Genomic DNA, 18014 nt, shown 5'->3' with positions numbered 1-18014 from the left:
TTTGAGCACAGACAGCTGGGGCTACTCAGTGCTCAGCAAGTCCTTGAGAGTGACACCAGAACATTCTTCAGCTCACCACCAAGACGTTAAGAACGCCCAGGAAGGTTCATGTTCCTCTACATGACACACCTTATGAGCTAGAAAGTTTATACTGTGCTGTCATCAAGAGAAATTTTAATAACGTCCTTTCACAGGCAAACCAGAAATTCAAGTAAACTAGGATTCTCTTGTTTGTTTAGTATTTATCCCCACCCAATTAAATAGAAGAAAAAACCCTATAAATAATAGTCTGAAGCCTACAAAACCACAAATACAGCACAAAACAAAAGCTGTGAAATCACACTGAAACCACACTGAAATGTAAGTTTTTGGTTCCAGCACACACTGTGGAGTAAGGAATATTTCATTTGGGGGTGCTGCAATTCCAAATGTAGAACTGCACACAAATCCATCATCAGATGATGAGATTTCAGTTAACTTCAGGCTCTTTTGCTAAAAAAGTTTCTCCCACATGCAAATTAAGCTGCATGATCCCTTCTAATAACTGAAATTTTACAGCAAAACAGTGACATGGAACTTTGAATACAAAACCCGAACAGCCAAGCTGCAGCTCACGAACTGCAGCATCAGCATTTTTCAATGAAAAAAAATAAAACGTCAGGTTGTATTTGCTAGTTTATATTCCCCACTTTAAAAATGTATTGAAATACTAAACAACATACATTAATCATATAAATCTTTATAAAATTTGACAGGTTTCAGAAAAATAACTGAAAGCTAGAAATAGGTTGAGTCTGAGAGTATTTGTTCTATGCCTCCCTGCTCTCCGGTGAGAGCAGCATCACAGCAGCCTCACGCCAGGTATGGCTCAAAGAAAAGTGAGTTTATATACCCTGGAACTGCACGTGGCACAACTCAGGTCCTGCTGCTGGATTCTATCAGAAAAACTACCATGAAGGCAAGACAGCTGGCTCAGAATCTCTGGTGTAAGTTTTGAAACCAAAGCAGAAAAGGAAAAAATATTTGGCACCAAAATCACTTTTAAAAGAATACATTTGGAAAGAGAATTGTAATCAGAGCATCTAGCAGAAGCTGAAGGTGCGTTTTGCATCCCTGTGAGAATGACTGACAGGGAAAAGAGTCCCCATTAAAAACCCTGCCTTATAAACAGTTCATTCCTTTGCCTACAGTCCCAATTCCTGCTCTTTCCCACTTCCCCCAAGATGTTTCACTGCCCCAGGGCAAGGATGGGAACCCAAAGAAAGATCATCCTAGCTCCAGACCAAACAGCACAGGCCACAAGAAATATCTAAAAATGGGATCTGCAGTTGCTATTAACTGCTGAGCTTTTATTCTTTTCCCATACAAGTAATTTGCTCCAGTAATCCTGAACAAGTGGCTCCCAAACACCAGCGCAGTAATCTGCCCAGACGTATCTCTGGAGTCAGGGACTGGATTGTTATGAAAAACAAAGGCAGATTTCAAAGGTGCTATTCAAAAAGCATTAAGACTAATAACTATTCATATGGGATAGAAAAAGATAATTATGAGAATATTGTAGGAGAATCACGTCATGTTTCGGGGCACAGTGTGAGTTACAGCAACTATGTTCACATCCATTTGCCCCCTTCTGGGAATGGTGTGGAACAACCCAGCCCAAACCTGCTGATGCTGAGAGCAAAATCCTTCAATAACTTTGGTTCAAGTGACACCAGAAAGAAAAAGAGCACTTTCTTAGCTCAAAGCCACAAATCCAGAAACAACAGGTGAACACTGTACATGGGAAGCTGAGCTTCACCAGCTCCATATCCAGCAGTATCCACCTTTACCTGTCACCATGCTGCTCTCCTGGAATAACTAATGAGCTCACAGATTGGTAAGGCACCTCTGCAAAGACCAGGAAAAACTCCTCGTGATGGAAAACCAGTGGCCCTTCCCCTGGGAGCAGCACTGGAGTCCTGAGTGCAACCTGCAGGGCACCAGAGCAGAAGGGCAAGAACTGTCTGATTAATGTGGAGGGGACAGATGACTGGAGCAACACCTGGCTCACACTGAGACACCCAGGGAAGGGAATTCTGAAGGGGAAAACAGAGCTGAGATGAGAGGTGTATCCAGAGCAGGGTCAGTTTAGTCCATTTGGATGCAGAGTTTCTGCAACTGACATTTTGTTTTCTGTTTAGTGCTAAAGCTGAGCCAAAAAATTCATATAAAAGCACAGACAAGGAAGTTTGTAATATTTAAAGAATGAAAGAAATATGCTACAGTAATCAACTCCATGAAATTCAGCTACAGCTAAACAACACTTACTTAATACCGAATTTTAAGAAGAACCTAGAATAAAGAAGTGTATTCTACACCAAAGAAGATAACACAAAGCTTCAGCTCTACAGACATAAAAAACCACATTTAAAAAAAAAAAAAGCAACCTGGCAGAAACATATCAATAGATCCAAATTTTATGGATTTATTTTATTATAAATAAATTTATTAATTATTTTATTTTATCATTAATTTTATGTCAGTCCTGGTGCTCCTAATTAATCTGACCTGTGCTCAGGTAAATGGAAAAGGTGCTACCAACCAACAGGGGTCTGGGGTCACTGATAGGAAACTCAGGATGTGATCAAGTGAGTTAAAAACAAGCGTGGAAACAACATCACTGCAACCATGATTTCGTATATCTACAAGTCTGCACAAACAGGAGTTCTCATGGCCCTGTTCCGGGGTCCACCAAAGAATCTTCTCCCCCAGATGTGGAATTTTAATATCATCCAAGCCCCAAGCAAAGGAGAATTTATATGAGCTGTTCTTTTTCTTCCAGTTTTATTTTGCTTGCAGCTGATTGCACTGACCTCACTGGCAACAGCAGCTTCCAGGAAGAAGCTGAGTTTAAAACATTTTCCGTGGGTCAGCGCAGCAACTGGACATCACATCTCCACTCCAAAGGCAAGGTCAGGCAATGGGGAGAAGGGGAGAAAATAAAATCCAAGTTCCAGTTCTGACTGTGTGCTATCCCAGTTCAGTCAGCTCTACTGAGGGAGTCTAACAGCTTCCTCTAGATGCCACAAATTGAAATTTTCTTCCAGAGATGTTTCTGGATACAGACAGAATTTCAAAATTTCAGTTTCTGAATACTGAAAGGTCTTTTTCCCTTTTTCCCTTAGAAATTTCTAATACACGATTTTTTTATTCAAAATATTTTATAACTAAATGGAAGAATTTATCCCATCTTAATCCAAAGGACTTACCAGCTACTAGAGAGCAATGTGACAGCAGTATTACACCTTTTATACTGCTATGCTGCACTATAGGAACATAATAATAAAAAAAAATTAGGAGAAAAAATAAAACATACCACAAGAGCCACTTCTTTACCTTAAAAATAGCGATTGCTAATAATTTGAATTTTTATTCCAGAAAGTTACACCAGCCCAGCAAGAGGAAGCATGGTGACCTGCATACGCACACAGGGAAGTAGATGTCTGTAAATAATTCCACCAAACCAAAGGCGACACCTTTAAAATGATTTTTAAGGCACCGCTTTAAAGACTGATTTTCAAACAACTTTTATCCACTTCCTAAGCAGGTTCTGTAGTGACAATTTCCTTAATAATTTTCATTCCAAAAAACCTTACTTTTGCCAACTATAAAATTCATCATACATTTGAAAGTTGCAGTGATCTGCAGCTGTCTTATCTACACAGCAGTGGATGAAACAAGAGGGTTCTCAGTTTTGAATTGAAGTTTTAACATCTCTGTAACATTTGAATTAGTAGCCAAAAGCTCCTCTGCTTATGCATTAACAGGAGTGGGTTTTAGACAGAGCCACAAGAATCAAAATGTTTTCCTTCTGCCAGCCTGTATGTGAGAGGAAATCATTTCCCTCAACAGCTCATCCACGTCAGCAGGTGACGGGCACATGCACCAAGAAATTTGTGATTTACAAACTCTAACAAAAAGCACAACGAAAAGCCAGTCCCAGCACTTATCAGTGGCTGAGCAGTTGACTTTCCCATTTCACTGCTGGAGTTCACAGGTCCTGAGCAAACACACAGCCGTGACAATCAATCCTTCCTGCAGTGACTCCTTTCCCTTTCCAGGACCTGTACATTTGGCTGTCGATTATAGACAAGCTTTGGCAGGTTCCTGTGGCAAGCAAGCTTGGAGTTAGTTCAGTCCCGCCTTCAGAAAGGAGACTCATGAAGGACAAAAATTTAAATAAAAATGAAGAGGGGGAGGAAAAACAAAAAGAGCAAAAAATACTAAAGCTACAAAGGCATTCAATAAAAAAAGCCAGTCTCCAATAAATGAGCAAAATTATTTTTTAAGCTTTGCTACCCCCCTCACATATAGTTAGCTCCGTTGCCCACGAGTCACTTGCACAAAACTGAAATACAAACCAGAAATGGCTTCGTGTTAACGAAGCCATTTCTGACCCCACACTGCAAACTGCCTGCCAGAGGAGCAGCCAGCAGAGCTGAGAGCAAAACTTGGTTGTTGGAGGGCACGGAGCGACGGGAGCTCCCTTCGATAGCCCAGATGCTGAGGTAATGCTCAATGAGAGCGGTGGACGCAAACAAATGAATCGTAGCTGCAGGCTGGAGTAATATCAGGTGCATCTCTACACCCCGAGGGCTCAACTCCTACACGCTCAGGTCCCTCCCCTGGAACAGCCTCCTGCAGTTTCACTCAGGGCTCAGGCAGAGAACAGGTACTGCTCTCCCAGCAGTGACAGCTCCAGCTCAGCGCCCGCCCGGCAGCCCTCGGACACCCCAGTGCCCGGTGAGTACACTGCTTTACAGCATTTCTTTAAGGAAAAGCTGCTCAGATTAAGGAGTGTATCTGAGGCGCTCAGTTCCCTGCTGTCCCAGCAGCCAGGGTTACTCCAGCAGGTGCATTCACGGCACCAGTCTCAGCTTTCAGCAGAAAGTTTCAACAGGAGAGGGGAATATTTCAGTCTGACAGAAAATCTGACTCTTGCAAGTTTTTACAATAACTAACTCACATTGGTGCAAAGGGTTTTCAGCACCTTTTACGTTTGTTTGTTTTTTTTTTTGTTCAGGGAGATAACATATTGAATATATGACAAAAAGACGTATTGCTTAAAATTGCTGTGTTACCTCTGCCAGCTCTTTTTCCTTAGAGTCGTGTCGGGTTCACCTGAAAAGCTTATATGAAAATAATGTGCTCCAGCTTTGAGTTATTAATTTTTCCAGCTTCTGGAAATTTAGCAGAAAATCAGATCATTTTCTATTTTCCAGTCAATTAAAGTGTAGTAAGACATTGATTTATTAACTTGGTATGTGGAAAGATTTTTATTTCTTACCCACGCTGCCTAAGCAAGTCGTTTAATCTCTGTTTAACGACTCGGGACGCACGCACACAGAATTTCCCGTGGGTCTGTACCTCACACACACACACACTGCCCTCCCAGCCCACTCCTCTCACCCCTGTTTCCTCCTAATTAACAAACAGCTGCCTTAAAATTTATCTTTCAGTTTCAAGGACCTGGAAGTTTAGAAGGGAGGGGTGGTTAATCGCTGGAAAATCTCAGCTAGAATAAAACTCACAAATCTTGTTCTTGCAACACCCTGGGTAGGTGACAATGGCATGTCCTTGGGTTATGCAATAATGCCACATCACAATATTTTAATTATAGCATGTCCTTCAAAATGTTCCACCCCAGTGAGTCCTCCTGGTCAGAGAGATCCACATCACCAGAAGGAGCCTGCAATAATAATGGGGTGGGCATGAGCAGCTGTTACGTACTTTGCTGAAGCAGTGTCCTAAAAAGAAATGTAATTACTGTCCCTGCTTGTAATAAAAGACATTTTGAAATTTCCTCTTTGATCAACTGGGCATCTTAAACAATTTAAACTACTTAAAACCCTAAAAAAACAACCTGGACAGATATATATGCACATATCTATGTGTGTGTATGAATACACATGTGCGTATGTGTGTACACACTTATCCCCACGGACATTTCTTGTTTATATATTTACACACAATGTTCAACTACATTCCTGTTTTCTCAACCTGCCAACAGGTTAAAGGCGAGGAGGGAGCAACAACCTGCTTTTAAAAAATAGGAGGAAGGAAACTTGGAGCAGTCAGTGTCAGGCTGGAAAGGGCGACAGGTTCGAAAGCCATGAGGAGGTTACTAGTGACAAAAACAAACAACTAAGATAACTTCGAGTTTAACCAAGACTAGCTGAATAACTTGTTTTCAATAAAAATTAAATAAGTAACACTAGTGCATTTCGAAACTAGAAAATTTTAATGATATATAGCCACCTGCATTTCTACAAGCAGGTCCACAGGAAATAAATTCTCCATTTAAAAAAAACAAAGTTACATAAAAATTATCCTGCTATTGAAGATATTTTTCCCCCTTTATCCTTTAGGATATCACAAGTGATGGCACTGAAGTTAAAGGAAAAAGCAGCTATTTATTTTGATGTTTTCTTTCCAATACTAAATTCTAACTTTGGCAGCACAAAACATACATTGTACAGCTGTAAGTAACATTATTTATATAGGGTGAGTTTAAATTGGTTACACCTATTTTAAACCATTAATGGCCTTTTTGACTGCGTGATCAAATAGTTTTAATGTTTTTTTAATAATTAAATATGTCCCTCTGCCAGATACTCCTATGTCTTAGAGACCAGAGGGGGAATTATCCTACTTGTCTAACTTTAGAAATATTTTATTACTGGCATTTTCAAACCAGGAGAAAAAAAAAAAAAAAAAAGGGGTTTAAAATAGTAAAAGAGAGAAAGAAAACATTCACCTGGCTGGCACTGCCCTAAGTTTAGGAAAGGTAAACACCCTTTAAAAGGAGCTGCTCTCTGCATCTCGCAAGTCAGAGCAGCAGGTTCTGGAGCCATCAAAATAAATTAAATAGAAAGAAATAAAAAGCTGTTGGAATGCTCTTCTGCTTTACCCATGGTACAGGAGCTCCAAGGCTTGAAATTTCAAACATTAAAACTGCAGCAACGCATTTTATCTTGTTAAGAAATGATAGTTAATACTCTGTCCAACAGGAATAACTTGAATCAAAGTTAAATACCAAGTACAAAGTCAGAGGGGGGAGGACAGGACACACAGGAATTTTCATTATGAAGCAAAGGAAAGTTGGAAGAACAAGGAAATCTAATTACCATCCCTTTATTATAAATGCTGCACCTGAATGCAGATTCGGACGTTATCATAAATGCTTCACCTAAGAAAGAGATGGAGTTTTGACAACGAGATCTTTTTTTCAAGAATAATTAGTACAAGCACTTCCAAGAAGATATAAAGAATAACAGGTACAAACTGACTTGACCGAGTCCATTACAAACTTTCCGTGTCAGTAACACATCATTAGTTCAAAATAAGTGCAACAAGCTCACTTAAGGCAGAAGGAAAAGCCCAGTTCCCTATCTCGACCTCTCCTCCTATGTCTCAATTCTTCATTTACTTATTTTTTAATGAAAAAATATTATTTTTAATATTTCAAAAGATTTCTAGCTATTGTTATTTTAAATATTTTTAAATACCATATATGATTTTTTTAATTTATTGGAGTACCATCTCAGCCATACTCCAATGATGAGACTTTAACATGCAGATGCATTTTTCCTTCTTGCTCTTACAGTATCAGTATCCAACTCTAACAACCTCATTAAAACTTGAAAAACAAAAAAGCTACTTCTCCAGAAATCCTTTTTCATTAATCTGAAGCACATTTAATTACTTGTTAATTTTAGGAAAAAGCTTGATTATTTTTTTCTACTTGCAGAGCAGCTTTGCATTTTTAAGGGTGCCTTCACAATAACTATTTTAACAAAATTAATACTTCTACGACATCAGAAACAACATTTAATACAATTTGCTAGAATTACTATACCTGATGAGCCAAGCAGCAATTCTGTAGCTTTCCCTTCAGTTTTCATCATGTGTTGCCTGTCATTTTCTGTTAAATAATCTCTGATTCAAGAAATGCAAAACATCTCTACTTGAGCTAAAATCTCACAGCACATAATTACCAGCAGTTCTTTTCAGAAACTTAGTACTTTAAAACAACTAATTCAAACTTCTATGTAAAAAGCTTTTTTTTTTTTTTTTTTTTTTAAAAATGGAGCTATCTCGTCACCCTTCCAATTAGTATTCCTGTAGTTTCAGGTAACACAATAGATACAGTACGTGGTTTTGCAACAGTCATCATTTTGATAATGATGCTTGTAGTTCATGATGAAATCATCAGTTTTTAGATCTCTGCCATAACACATCCTATAAAATCATGAGAACTTGACTCCGAGAGTTTCTCACGCCTTCAGAATCAGTGAACATAATGGAACAAGCCGGTACAAGCCCTCCTGACTTATCTACCCAGCAAATCACTGGGCTGGATAAAGTATCCACAACCTTCGTTTTTCCAAAGAAAGGCAGATAGATCCTGCCCCTATAAATCAATTACTGTCAGACACTTTTTTCCCCCCTGAGTTAATACACTCGGGTGCCCGCGTTAACCGTGTGCAATCTGTGAGGAGCGACGCAGCAGGAGGACGGGAGGTGTGTTTATCAGGCAGAGGATTCCATTAGTCAGACACTGCAGTGCTCATTCCTCTTAATTGAATTAGGAAGAGGAAGAAAATCGGTGCGGTTTTATCCTTCGAGAGATTGGGCACTTTTGAGGCACCCATTGAGATTGGGCTGTTGGGAAACGCCACAGCAGCGAAGAGAGGGGTTGGTCAGTCTCAGAAAGAGCCCAGTCAGCCGCCCAAGAGCGACCCATCCACCCCACCCTCGTGTCACCACAGCAGGAAATTCCCTCCTTGCTCTCCCGGACCGGCCTGACAGGCTCGCCCCACATCCAGCCCCTGCTGGGACCTGCCTCTTCCCATCCCACCCACTCCACTCCTCTCTCAACAGCACCGCCTGGATTTCTACTTTCATCTTCTCAATGAATGCTCCTCCAGCTTTCAAAGAGAACTCCCCCGAGCCGGCAGCACAGGCAGGTGACAAGCGCTGCTGCTGGAAATCAGGCCACTTGTGTGACAGTGTTTGGGTGCGGGAGGATGCCAAAGGTCAATGCCCAGCTAACTCCAGTCTGACATCCAGCTCTTTTATTCTGTTTTAAAAAACCCAGATAACACAACACATGCAGTTTGAGGGGGAATGCTCTTAAGAGAAGCCGCTGCTTTGCGTTTAGTTCCAATGTTCCACTACAGCTCATTTTAAACTTTGTGTTTCAGCTCCTGCACCACCAGTGGCAAAAGCCTTGTTTTCCGGCACCCTCTTCCCTGAGACACCGTAGGAGCTGGCTGCTTCTCCTCACCTGGGAAGAAGGATTCTAGAAACCTGAAAAACCGGAAACATCACGAGGCTAAAACCGAGGGAAGCCAACCACAAGAAAGTTTTTATAAAGAGCCATTACATCTAATTGTTTGAAGCAGAAAAAAAAATGAGTCTCCTCAAAGAACGTAAACCCAAGAAGCCCCATTACATCCCACGACCACCAGGAAAGCCATTCAAGTACAAGTGCTTCCAGTGCCCCTTCACTTGCAATGAGAAATCCCACCTCTTTAACCACATGAAGTATGGCCTCTGCAAAAACTCCATCACTTTGGTGTCGGAGCAGGATCGAGTCATCAAGTGTCCAAAGAGCAGCTCCCTGGAGCCCAAACAGATCAACCAGCTCGAATCTACCGTCAAACCAACTTCCTCTAAATCTGTCACAAACGGACTGTCAAGCCTCGATTCAAAGCCTCAGTATCCTTTTACAAAAGAAGATGCCAAGGAAAACGTTGAGTTACAAAACCAGGCAACCAACGCAGCAATTCAAGGACAAAAGCCTGGAATTCCGAAGGAATTGAGCCCTGCCAGCTCCGCAGCAGAAGGTGCCATCAGCGTGCAGCCCCTGATGGAGGGCATGGTGAGGCCCTCGGCCTTCGTTCCCGTTGGAGAGCACCGAGACAGCAAAGGCCCAGAAATCACTGAGGCAGCTGAAATCCTCTCCCTCTCTAACAAAAGTTCTCCTTTTCACTCCAAGTCTGCGTTTCACGCACCAGCTCACCCGTGGAAGGCAGGCTCTTTCCTCCCAGAATTTCCACATAAAGTTGCTCCCACGAAAGGCTTTGGTTCCATTTCACCTTACATGCAACCAATGATTCCCGAGTACTCACCCCATTTCTACGAGCACCGCCTTGCTATCTACACACCTTACCTGCTCCCAGGTAACTCAGAGTGCGAAAGCTCTGCTCTCTCTGTCTACAGAACGCAAGACCAAAGACACTTTCTTCCCCACCCTGGGCCACTTCCCAAACCCCTAAATCCATCAGCATATGAACACTATCGATTGTTCCAACAATACCACTCCACTCCACCGATACCATATGGATTTTGTAGGCCAACAGACCCTCCATTTTACAGATTTTCACACGTAGCTGGTATTAACAGGGATCAAAGCTCTCACCTGATGGAAGAAACTACCTTGCTGTACCCAGCTTCTTTAAGCCCTTCCCAGCAATACCCTCTAAGTTCACATAAAAAACAAGCCGATTACGAAAAAGAAATGACGTTATTGCACGCCAAAGGTAACCCTAAGGAGGACCAAAATGAAAGAGAGAATGCCAAAATGAGCCCTCTTGCAGGAAGTGCAGCAACAGGCTCCCCTGGCAGACCCAGCCCCACCAACTTCACCCAGACAAGCCACACGTGTGAGGGTTTGTTTGACCTCTCCAACAAGTCATCGTCCACATCCCTGGGCAAGTATGACCAGTCAGAAGAAAACTACACAGCCTTCAGACCTGTGAGAAAAAGCACTGACCAACCGTCTTCCCTTCAAGGCGTGCAGGCACAGCAGGAGAGAGGGGATTCACCTAACAGGTAAAATAACACCTTGCCATTTCTTGCCAGGTTTACCAGGGACACGCAAAGACGGATGGGCACGTTTCATGCAATGCCTGTTAGATATATTTAAATTTACAGCAGCGACTTAATATGTGTGCAAAGCACACAGGTGCTACAGTGAGCGGACCATTCATTCTCCTTAAATGGACCAGGAATTTCCACCGTGTTTGTGTGCTTCCAATGTCTTTGAGTAGTTCAGGGAATTACTTCTATTACAGTGGTGGGTACGGTGAAAGGGACTTGGGGGATTTAAAGGAAAAACAACGGAATTGTTGGACTTCTAGCCTAGAAGTCTAGATTTTTTTTCCCCTTCCCGCCCACTTCCTCAGCCCCAGTTTAAAAGAGCAGTTGATAGTGAATTTGAGCAATTGAAACCTCTTTTCTCCCTGTTTCTTTCAGCATCAATGTGACTGACGAAGACTCACACACACAGACCGACAGCCAGAACAACGCGGGCTCGCTGTCCAACATGGAAGAAGACACAGGGATAGCTCCCCTCAATCTTTCCAAAAAGGCCGACGCAAGCACAGGACCTACTCACGAGCACACGTACAAAACCCCGTCCAAAGCAGACAGGCAGAGCTTCCTGGAAATGCAGGACGTGCCCCTGAACCTCTCTGTAAAGGACTCCTGTAACACAGCCAGCATCAAACCGTCCTTCCACAGCCCATCCCACGACAACGGCGCTGCCGCCGCTTCTCCCGGCGCCGAGAAGGAGACGTCCGGAGCGGAGCCGTGCGGCCCCAAGGACCCCAGCGGCAGCAGCAGCAGCGTCTGCGACAAATCCTTCATGGCGCAGCGCGGCGAGGACTTGGGGCTCATGGAGAGCTGTGATGAGCAGAAGCAGACGGCGGCCGTGGCTCTGTGCCAGCTGGCCGCCTACAGCCCCGGCACGGCACGGCTGGACGGCGACGGGCACGGCGGGCAGGACGGCCACGCCGCGCCCGCCGAGGCCGCCGGCGCTGCTCCCGACGCTCAGGATACTCCCTGCAATCCCAAGGGGAAAGGACAAAAAAGGACAAACCAGAAAGAGTCGGTGAAATCCCAGCAAGGAGCTAAGAGGGTCAGGCCCAATGACTGCAGCAGGGTCTTCACTTTAAGGAAGAGAACAAGAGTGTCCTAATCCTCCTCCTTTCCAGGGAGGTTCTGCATCACCATGAAATTTCTGCAAATCCTCTCTCGCTGGGCTTGGCCCGAGACAAGATACATTCGATCTCTCCATTGTAAATAATGTTCATAATTTTATATTAATATTTTTAAGTAATTGAACTTTGCCTTGTACAAGCTCAGGTTTTGATGAGTGAATTTTTGCATTCATTACTAAAGCCAAAGTAAATTAGACGAATTTTCAAGGGGTTTTTGCAATTGAATGATGTAAAATAACTTTTACAACTTCTTTTCTTAAAAGATGTTTAAGCTCTAGAAACAATATCGCTCAATAACATACTGTCATAGTCTTTTTTCAGCCTTAACTTCAACTAATGGGGGATTGTTTTGGTCTCTTTTTTCTTTTGAAAACCTTTTTTATGTCACTGTGCAGTAGTTTAAACAAGCTTAAGATTGAAACTGGCTTTTAGAATACCCGATAAAAACTGCTCTGTATATGGATGCACTTTGCCATTGTGCCCTAAGACAGAACAACGGACCAAATTTAGTTACTCAGAGGCAGAAGCCACTTTAAATAAACTGCCCCAAACCTGTGTAAGCGACCTCTTCTCACACTGACTAAGAACAAGGTTCAGGTCAAACCAAAGAAAGCCTGCACAGGTTTAATAAATGCAGTTTACATTCAGCTTTAAGTGAATTGCTATGAAAACAACACGGAAAATATGAAGAACTAAGGAATCCAGGTGCCTGCTTTGCTGAGGTTAGACAGACACTGGGCAGCCTTCAAACTCCAGGCCTAAAAAGTTATTTATATAATTTATTTCACCTGAGAAAACTCTCCTGGAGAAGGTCTTGTTTCAGTAAATGTGTGTCACTCTCTATCAGTTTGTGTCCTTCTACATGCAGCCATAAACTATTTCCTGCTTCTATTTCTGTGTATAAAAACTGGCAATTTTTCAAATAAATCTTGTGATCTGTACTTAAAATACATGGAAAGTCATTAATGAACACTAACACATTTACTACACTGTCTATATTGAAGAACACTTAGCAAGGAACTGCTAGCTGAATTTTCAACTGGCAAGCAGAATTTTGGGACCAAATAATTCCAAACTATTCCAAAAAAAAGGAGCTTTCTTCAGTGATGGGAATTCATTACACAGATGAGTTCAGCCACACTTCAATTCCAAATAATGAAGCTCAGAATTCCTTCTGCCTCAAAGCTGCTGTCCAGCCTGTCCAAACTGCTACAAAAGTTCAGCTAAAATAAGGCTGATCCCTGTGTAAATTTGCACAGTGTAAGGAGAACAAACCCAGAACAAGTATTGTTCACATAAAACCACAGGAATACATTTCTCACTGATCATTACTCAGGTGAGGGACATCCTCACCTGCCTGAACATCACTAATAGGTGTAAACCTACTCGAGGAAGTGGAGCTGCATTCAACACAAGGCAGGATTTTTTAAACTCATGTTCTGTGCTGTGCTGCTTTGAGCCAACAGCTCAGACAGAGCACTGTAACAAGTTTAGTAATTAAACAGTAAATGACAGACTTTCAGTTTCTGAGGTAAGGAACAAAAAGAGATACATTGACCTCTAACTGAGTCTTTCATAGAGAAAAACTTCTCTCACATTATCAAAAGGCAAGGATATCAATGTGAGTTTGAAAAAAGGCAATGCAGTAGCAGAAAAAGCCCAATTAACTGAAATGACAACAGCAGGGCAGTAAGCCAGTGTGAGGTACTGAGCTCTACATCAGCGCGTGACCCAACAAAGAGAAAGGAGCTGCTTCCCAGTCCAAGATTAAAGCTTCAATCTTAGGGTCGGATGCTGCTAAATCCCTAATTTCCAAACATGGAATTACAGAGTCATGTGTCACCACTGCCACTCTTCACTATCTCCCTCACTCATCTCTGAAAGCAGAAAACTTCAGTTACTATTATCCACAATTTAAAACAAAATCTCGTGTATCTCTTTACTTGGTAATTTGAATTTCTTTAAAGTGAACCAAGAAAAACTCTTTGGTGTTTCTTCCATAGAATTCAAGGATTCATTCTCCCCCATCTCCACACTAATATTATTTATAAAAGCCAGCTCCAGTGGTAAAGTCTACCTGATCTGCCTTCTTCAAATTAAATAAAAACCTATGATGTGAGGTTACCCACACTCCCTGACAGAGGTGTACAATTTTGGTTCAGTCAGAACTGAAGTACCGATTTAACTTTGGAGAATTTCCCTTGCATGATTCCCCAGCTGTAAGCTGGAAGGCTTTTAACTGTTTCACCTTTATCATGCAAGGGCAAAAGTCATGAAAAAAGGGAAACCAACTGCAGGCTCACTGCACAAACTTTCTCACATGCAGCACATGCTATAATGGCCATGAATTCTTTCCACAGAGACAGAGTGATAAACTCCATTAAATGTCACATTTTACAGCACATCCTCAAACTAGAAAAGATTTAGCACCCTGACTTACTAGTGTGAAACACCAGCTTTGAAACACTTTTTAAATTTAGTGTTCAACTCCTCTGTTCACCAGATGGGATCCGAAGAACCATCTAGAACAAGACACTGCTGTAAAAGCACCCAAGGGTGGATGTCAACTGCTACATTGTGCTTTTGTCATTCCCACTGTTTACAGCATTGACCAAAATTACATTAATATCTCTGTAATTCAATGTATATTGATAACTACAGAACACACAAAGAAACAATTCCTCTGCCCTGTTCTTTTCTTTCCATCCTGCTGTTTCAAAAACCCATTTAAAACATAAACAGTTCATGCATAAATTACATGAAACTGGCCTTTGAAATTTAGCCATAAACAAACAGCAGAAGCTACTGGCTTTAAAGTGCAAGTTAGTCATCAATTATTTAATATATTCTGCTTAAATAATGACACTGACACAATATGGAGACATGCAGAATTGTTTTATACAACTGTACAAAGAAACATGGGAGGGAAGAAGAAAGAAGAAAACCCCAAGAAATTAATTCCATTTTGGAAAGAAATATTTATTAAGTATAAAAAAAGGCACACCCAATCCAATGCTTTAGACAGAAGTACTTAAATATCCCCATGGGCGAATGTTTTACTGCAGAACTCAGTACTCCAGTCATCACCCAGCACACACACATCAGCAAATCCCAGCCTATTGCCACACATTTGGTACCTAATAACATAAATTGCTATTTCATGAACTTACATTCACAGCAAGTCCAACTCACCATCTGAAATTCGGGAAGGGAGCAGCAATCCTCTCCTGCCCAGCTCAGCCAGGGCCAGGCACCCACCGTGCCATGCATTGTCTGTTTCCTGGAAACTAATTCAGAATAAGAAGTTTGGTTACAACTGGCCCTCCCTTCTCAGCATTTCATGTCTTCTGGTGAATTCCTAACATTATAAAAGACCCCTAATCCAAACCAGCACGTTCTTATTGTGTTATTGATGCCACTGGACTTGTAAAATAGGAGAATGACAAGTTGAACGTGCTTTCCTTCCCATTTACGCAACATAAATACTGCTATAAATATGATTAAATAAGCAAAAATTTCATTTATGACTATAAATGTAACTCAATACAAAAAATTCAATAACTGAAACTCCTGCAGAAAAGGAAAACAACTTCCTAGTACATGGGCAAAAGATGCAGATTTACAGAACATACCCCAAAATACCTGATGAGTTCAGTGCCAGATGCAGCCCTTAACTCGCAAAAGAGGTTCAAATGGCAATTCCTGGCAAACCCATTACAAGAGTTTATGAAGTAAGCAAACGGTGGTTTTTATCCACCTTTAGAAAACATAAGCCAGAGAAACTTGCAGTGAACACAGCAAAAAAGCCCCAAACGGAAAACAATTTTTAGTGGGCTGGCAGATGATGGAGTGAAAAGAGGAAAGGTGGCATGCTACAGGATTAAATCTGAACACAGCTCATTTTGGATTACACTAGGAGTAGGAATCTGAGAATAAAGTTCTGGACAGGCAGGCTAGGTTGTATCAAAGCTTCATCTCTCCCAACACCATGTCTGACACGGCCTGAGAGCAGGTGCTCAGGCAAAGGAAAGCACGAAGGGGCATCCCCTTCTCGCCCTCCTGGCTTTGGCAATTGGCAGCACGGAGACAGCTCAACCCGAGGCTGGAGCCAGATTCATTATTTAATAACCTCTCAAGGGACTCTCTTCCATTAATTTGTATAATCCCTTTTTGAACTCCCTTTACACTTCTGGCTCCCATAACATCCCGTGGCAATGACTTCCACTGGTTAATTATAATTGCGTGGAAATGCACTTCCTGCTGCTTCCCTGCTCTGGCAGCAGGGAGAGAGTGAATCGTAAACAGCCGCTCGCTCTCCCTCCCTCTGCCCTATTTACAGTGGACACACAGCAAATCACATCCCTCCGCTTTTCCTCCCCACCTGTAAAAAGCCCCATCAGCTAAGCCACTCTTCAGTGATTTAGTTTTATCTCTTCCTTTCCTAATAATTTCCAGCATTTCATTCGTCTTGTTTTCCCTGCCAGCTGCTGAGCACTCCCCTGACACACTCTGACAGATCAGTGGCTTCCAGGGCTTTGACAGTGGAGCAGCATTTTGCCCCATGTACATCAGTTTGCATGCATTAGACATTATATTTTATATGACATTTACTGTTGTATTACCTCACTTAGGCTCCTGTAACACTTTTCTTTCTGTCACTTTTAGCTCTCACTACATTAAATCAACTTTAAATATCAGCTGGTTTCCTCAGCCCCTCATTCCCCTTTTTTCCAGGATTCTTTATGTGTTATGTTGAACAACACAAGGCTCATACCCCAGTGGAACTGTGCTGACAATTTCACTACACTGTGAAAAATCATCACTTATTTCTTCCCTGACTCTTGTCTTTTGATATGTCTACATATAAAAAATCCTTTCCTCTTATCCCAAGAGGTATAACAGAGTGCCTCTGATGAGCAACTGATTGATTCCTATTTTGGTCACTAGATAACTAGTGCAAAGAGTCCAAAAGAGGTTCTCTCTGTCCTTGCCTACATTTGTTCCCAGGTGTTTCTGAAGAAAGCAGGTCACTCAATTACTAGGTGAATTACTCATCCCTATGACTTGAAAAACAAGGAAAGAAAACACAGTGAGTACAGGTCTTTGAAGCTCCGGGGATAATTGAGATCAGCAGCACCTCTTAAATTAATCACAGTAACACAGTGGAGGGATCATCTAAGTGGATACTTTCCTTGCAAGTCTTTCAGACTATATACCTTCTTTTTTTCTAATGCTGTTATCCTTTGAGCTGGCATCCTCACAACCAATGTGAAAATACTAGGGACATCTGAGTGACAAACTGCACATGACCAGCATTTCTTGCCAATAAACTCTTTTTGTTATTGGCTGGCTCTAAACCACTCGTTCAGATTTCAGGTTCTCAACGCAGGCGTGATGAGCAATTTGGTATTAAACAAAAGCACGTGATAATTGTTTAATGGTTTTGTCCTTTACATGCTCTACACGAATGCAAAGCCGTGACATCCAGCACTGAAGTGCTCCAAAAGAACATCCCACAGCTCTGTGTGTCACAACCAGAGCTTCCAACAGCCCCAAATCCTCTCTGACACAGCCAAGAGTCCCTTAGCCAGAGTCTAAGAACCAGCACGCTAAGAACATTGCAACACTCTCCAAAACACTTCCAAACTCTGGCAGATCCTGGAAAAGCTTGCAGACAAGAAGAACACTTTTTGTTCAGGTGAATATTCTCAGTATCCACAAGGTCCTATGGCAAGAAGTTTTTTACAGTTTAACTGTGTGAATAACACCCCTGTGTCTTTACTCTAAGCCTGCCACCTGATGCTCGAGTTTGCTTCTGGTAACACAAAATCTAGAGGGCAACCACATCCAAAGCATTCCCAAGTGCATAAATCTCCATTATACTCTATTTATTCCTCACTGTCCCTGAATGTTTCAGCCTCCCCTCACACAGATTGTTTCTCACCTCCAGTGAATCCCAGAACATCA

At 42.0% G+C, this 18014-nt stretch overlaps 2 protein-coding genes across 2 annotated transcripts in view; one reads left to right on the top strand and one right to left on the bottom strand.

Moving 5' to 3' along the window:
* TBCD (tubulin folding cofactor D) overlaps nt 1–18014 on the bottom strand; it is a 105933-nt gene that overhangs the window by 66682 nt on the left and 21237 nt on the right. The window contains exon 14 of the mRNA XM_066200875.1: nt 15240–15334. Coding sequence (XP_066056972.1) covers nt 15240–15334 — 95 coding nt within the window. The remainder of the gene's footprint in view (nt 1–15239; nt 15335–18014) is intronic.
* On the top strand, nt 4704–12981 carry ZNF750 (zinc finger protein 750). The gene is made up of 3 exons (XM_066200750.1): nt 4704–4782; nt 9246–10878; nt 11302–12981. The coding sequence occupies exons 2-3, from the start codon at nt 9455–9457 to the stop codon at nt 12023–12025; spliced, it is 2148 nt and encodes a 715-aa protein (XP_066056847.1). The 5' UTR covers nt 4704–4782; nt 9246–9454; the 3' UTR covers nt 12026–12981.

The sequence above is a fragment of the Chamaea fasciata genome, unplaced genomic scaffold (genome assembly GCF_029207755.1).
Source record: "Chamaea fasciata isolate MVZ Bird 193981 ecotype frontalis unplaced genomic scaffold, bChaFas1.0.hap1 SCAF_19, whole genome shotgun sequence".
NCBI classification, from domain to species: Eukaryota; Metazoa; Chordata; class Aves; order Passeriformes; family Sylviidae; genus Chamaea; species Chamaea fasciata.
Note: the sequence above shows the minus strand (reverse complement) of the source record. Positions and strands in the feature narration are given on the sequence as shown.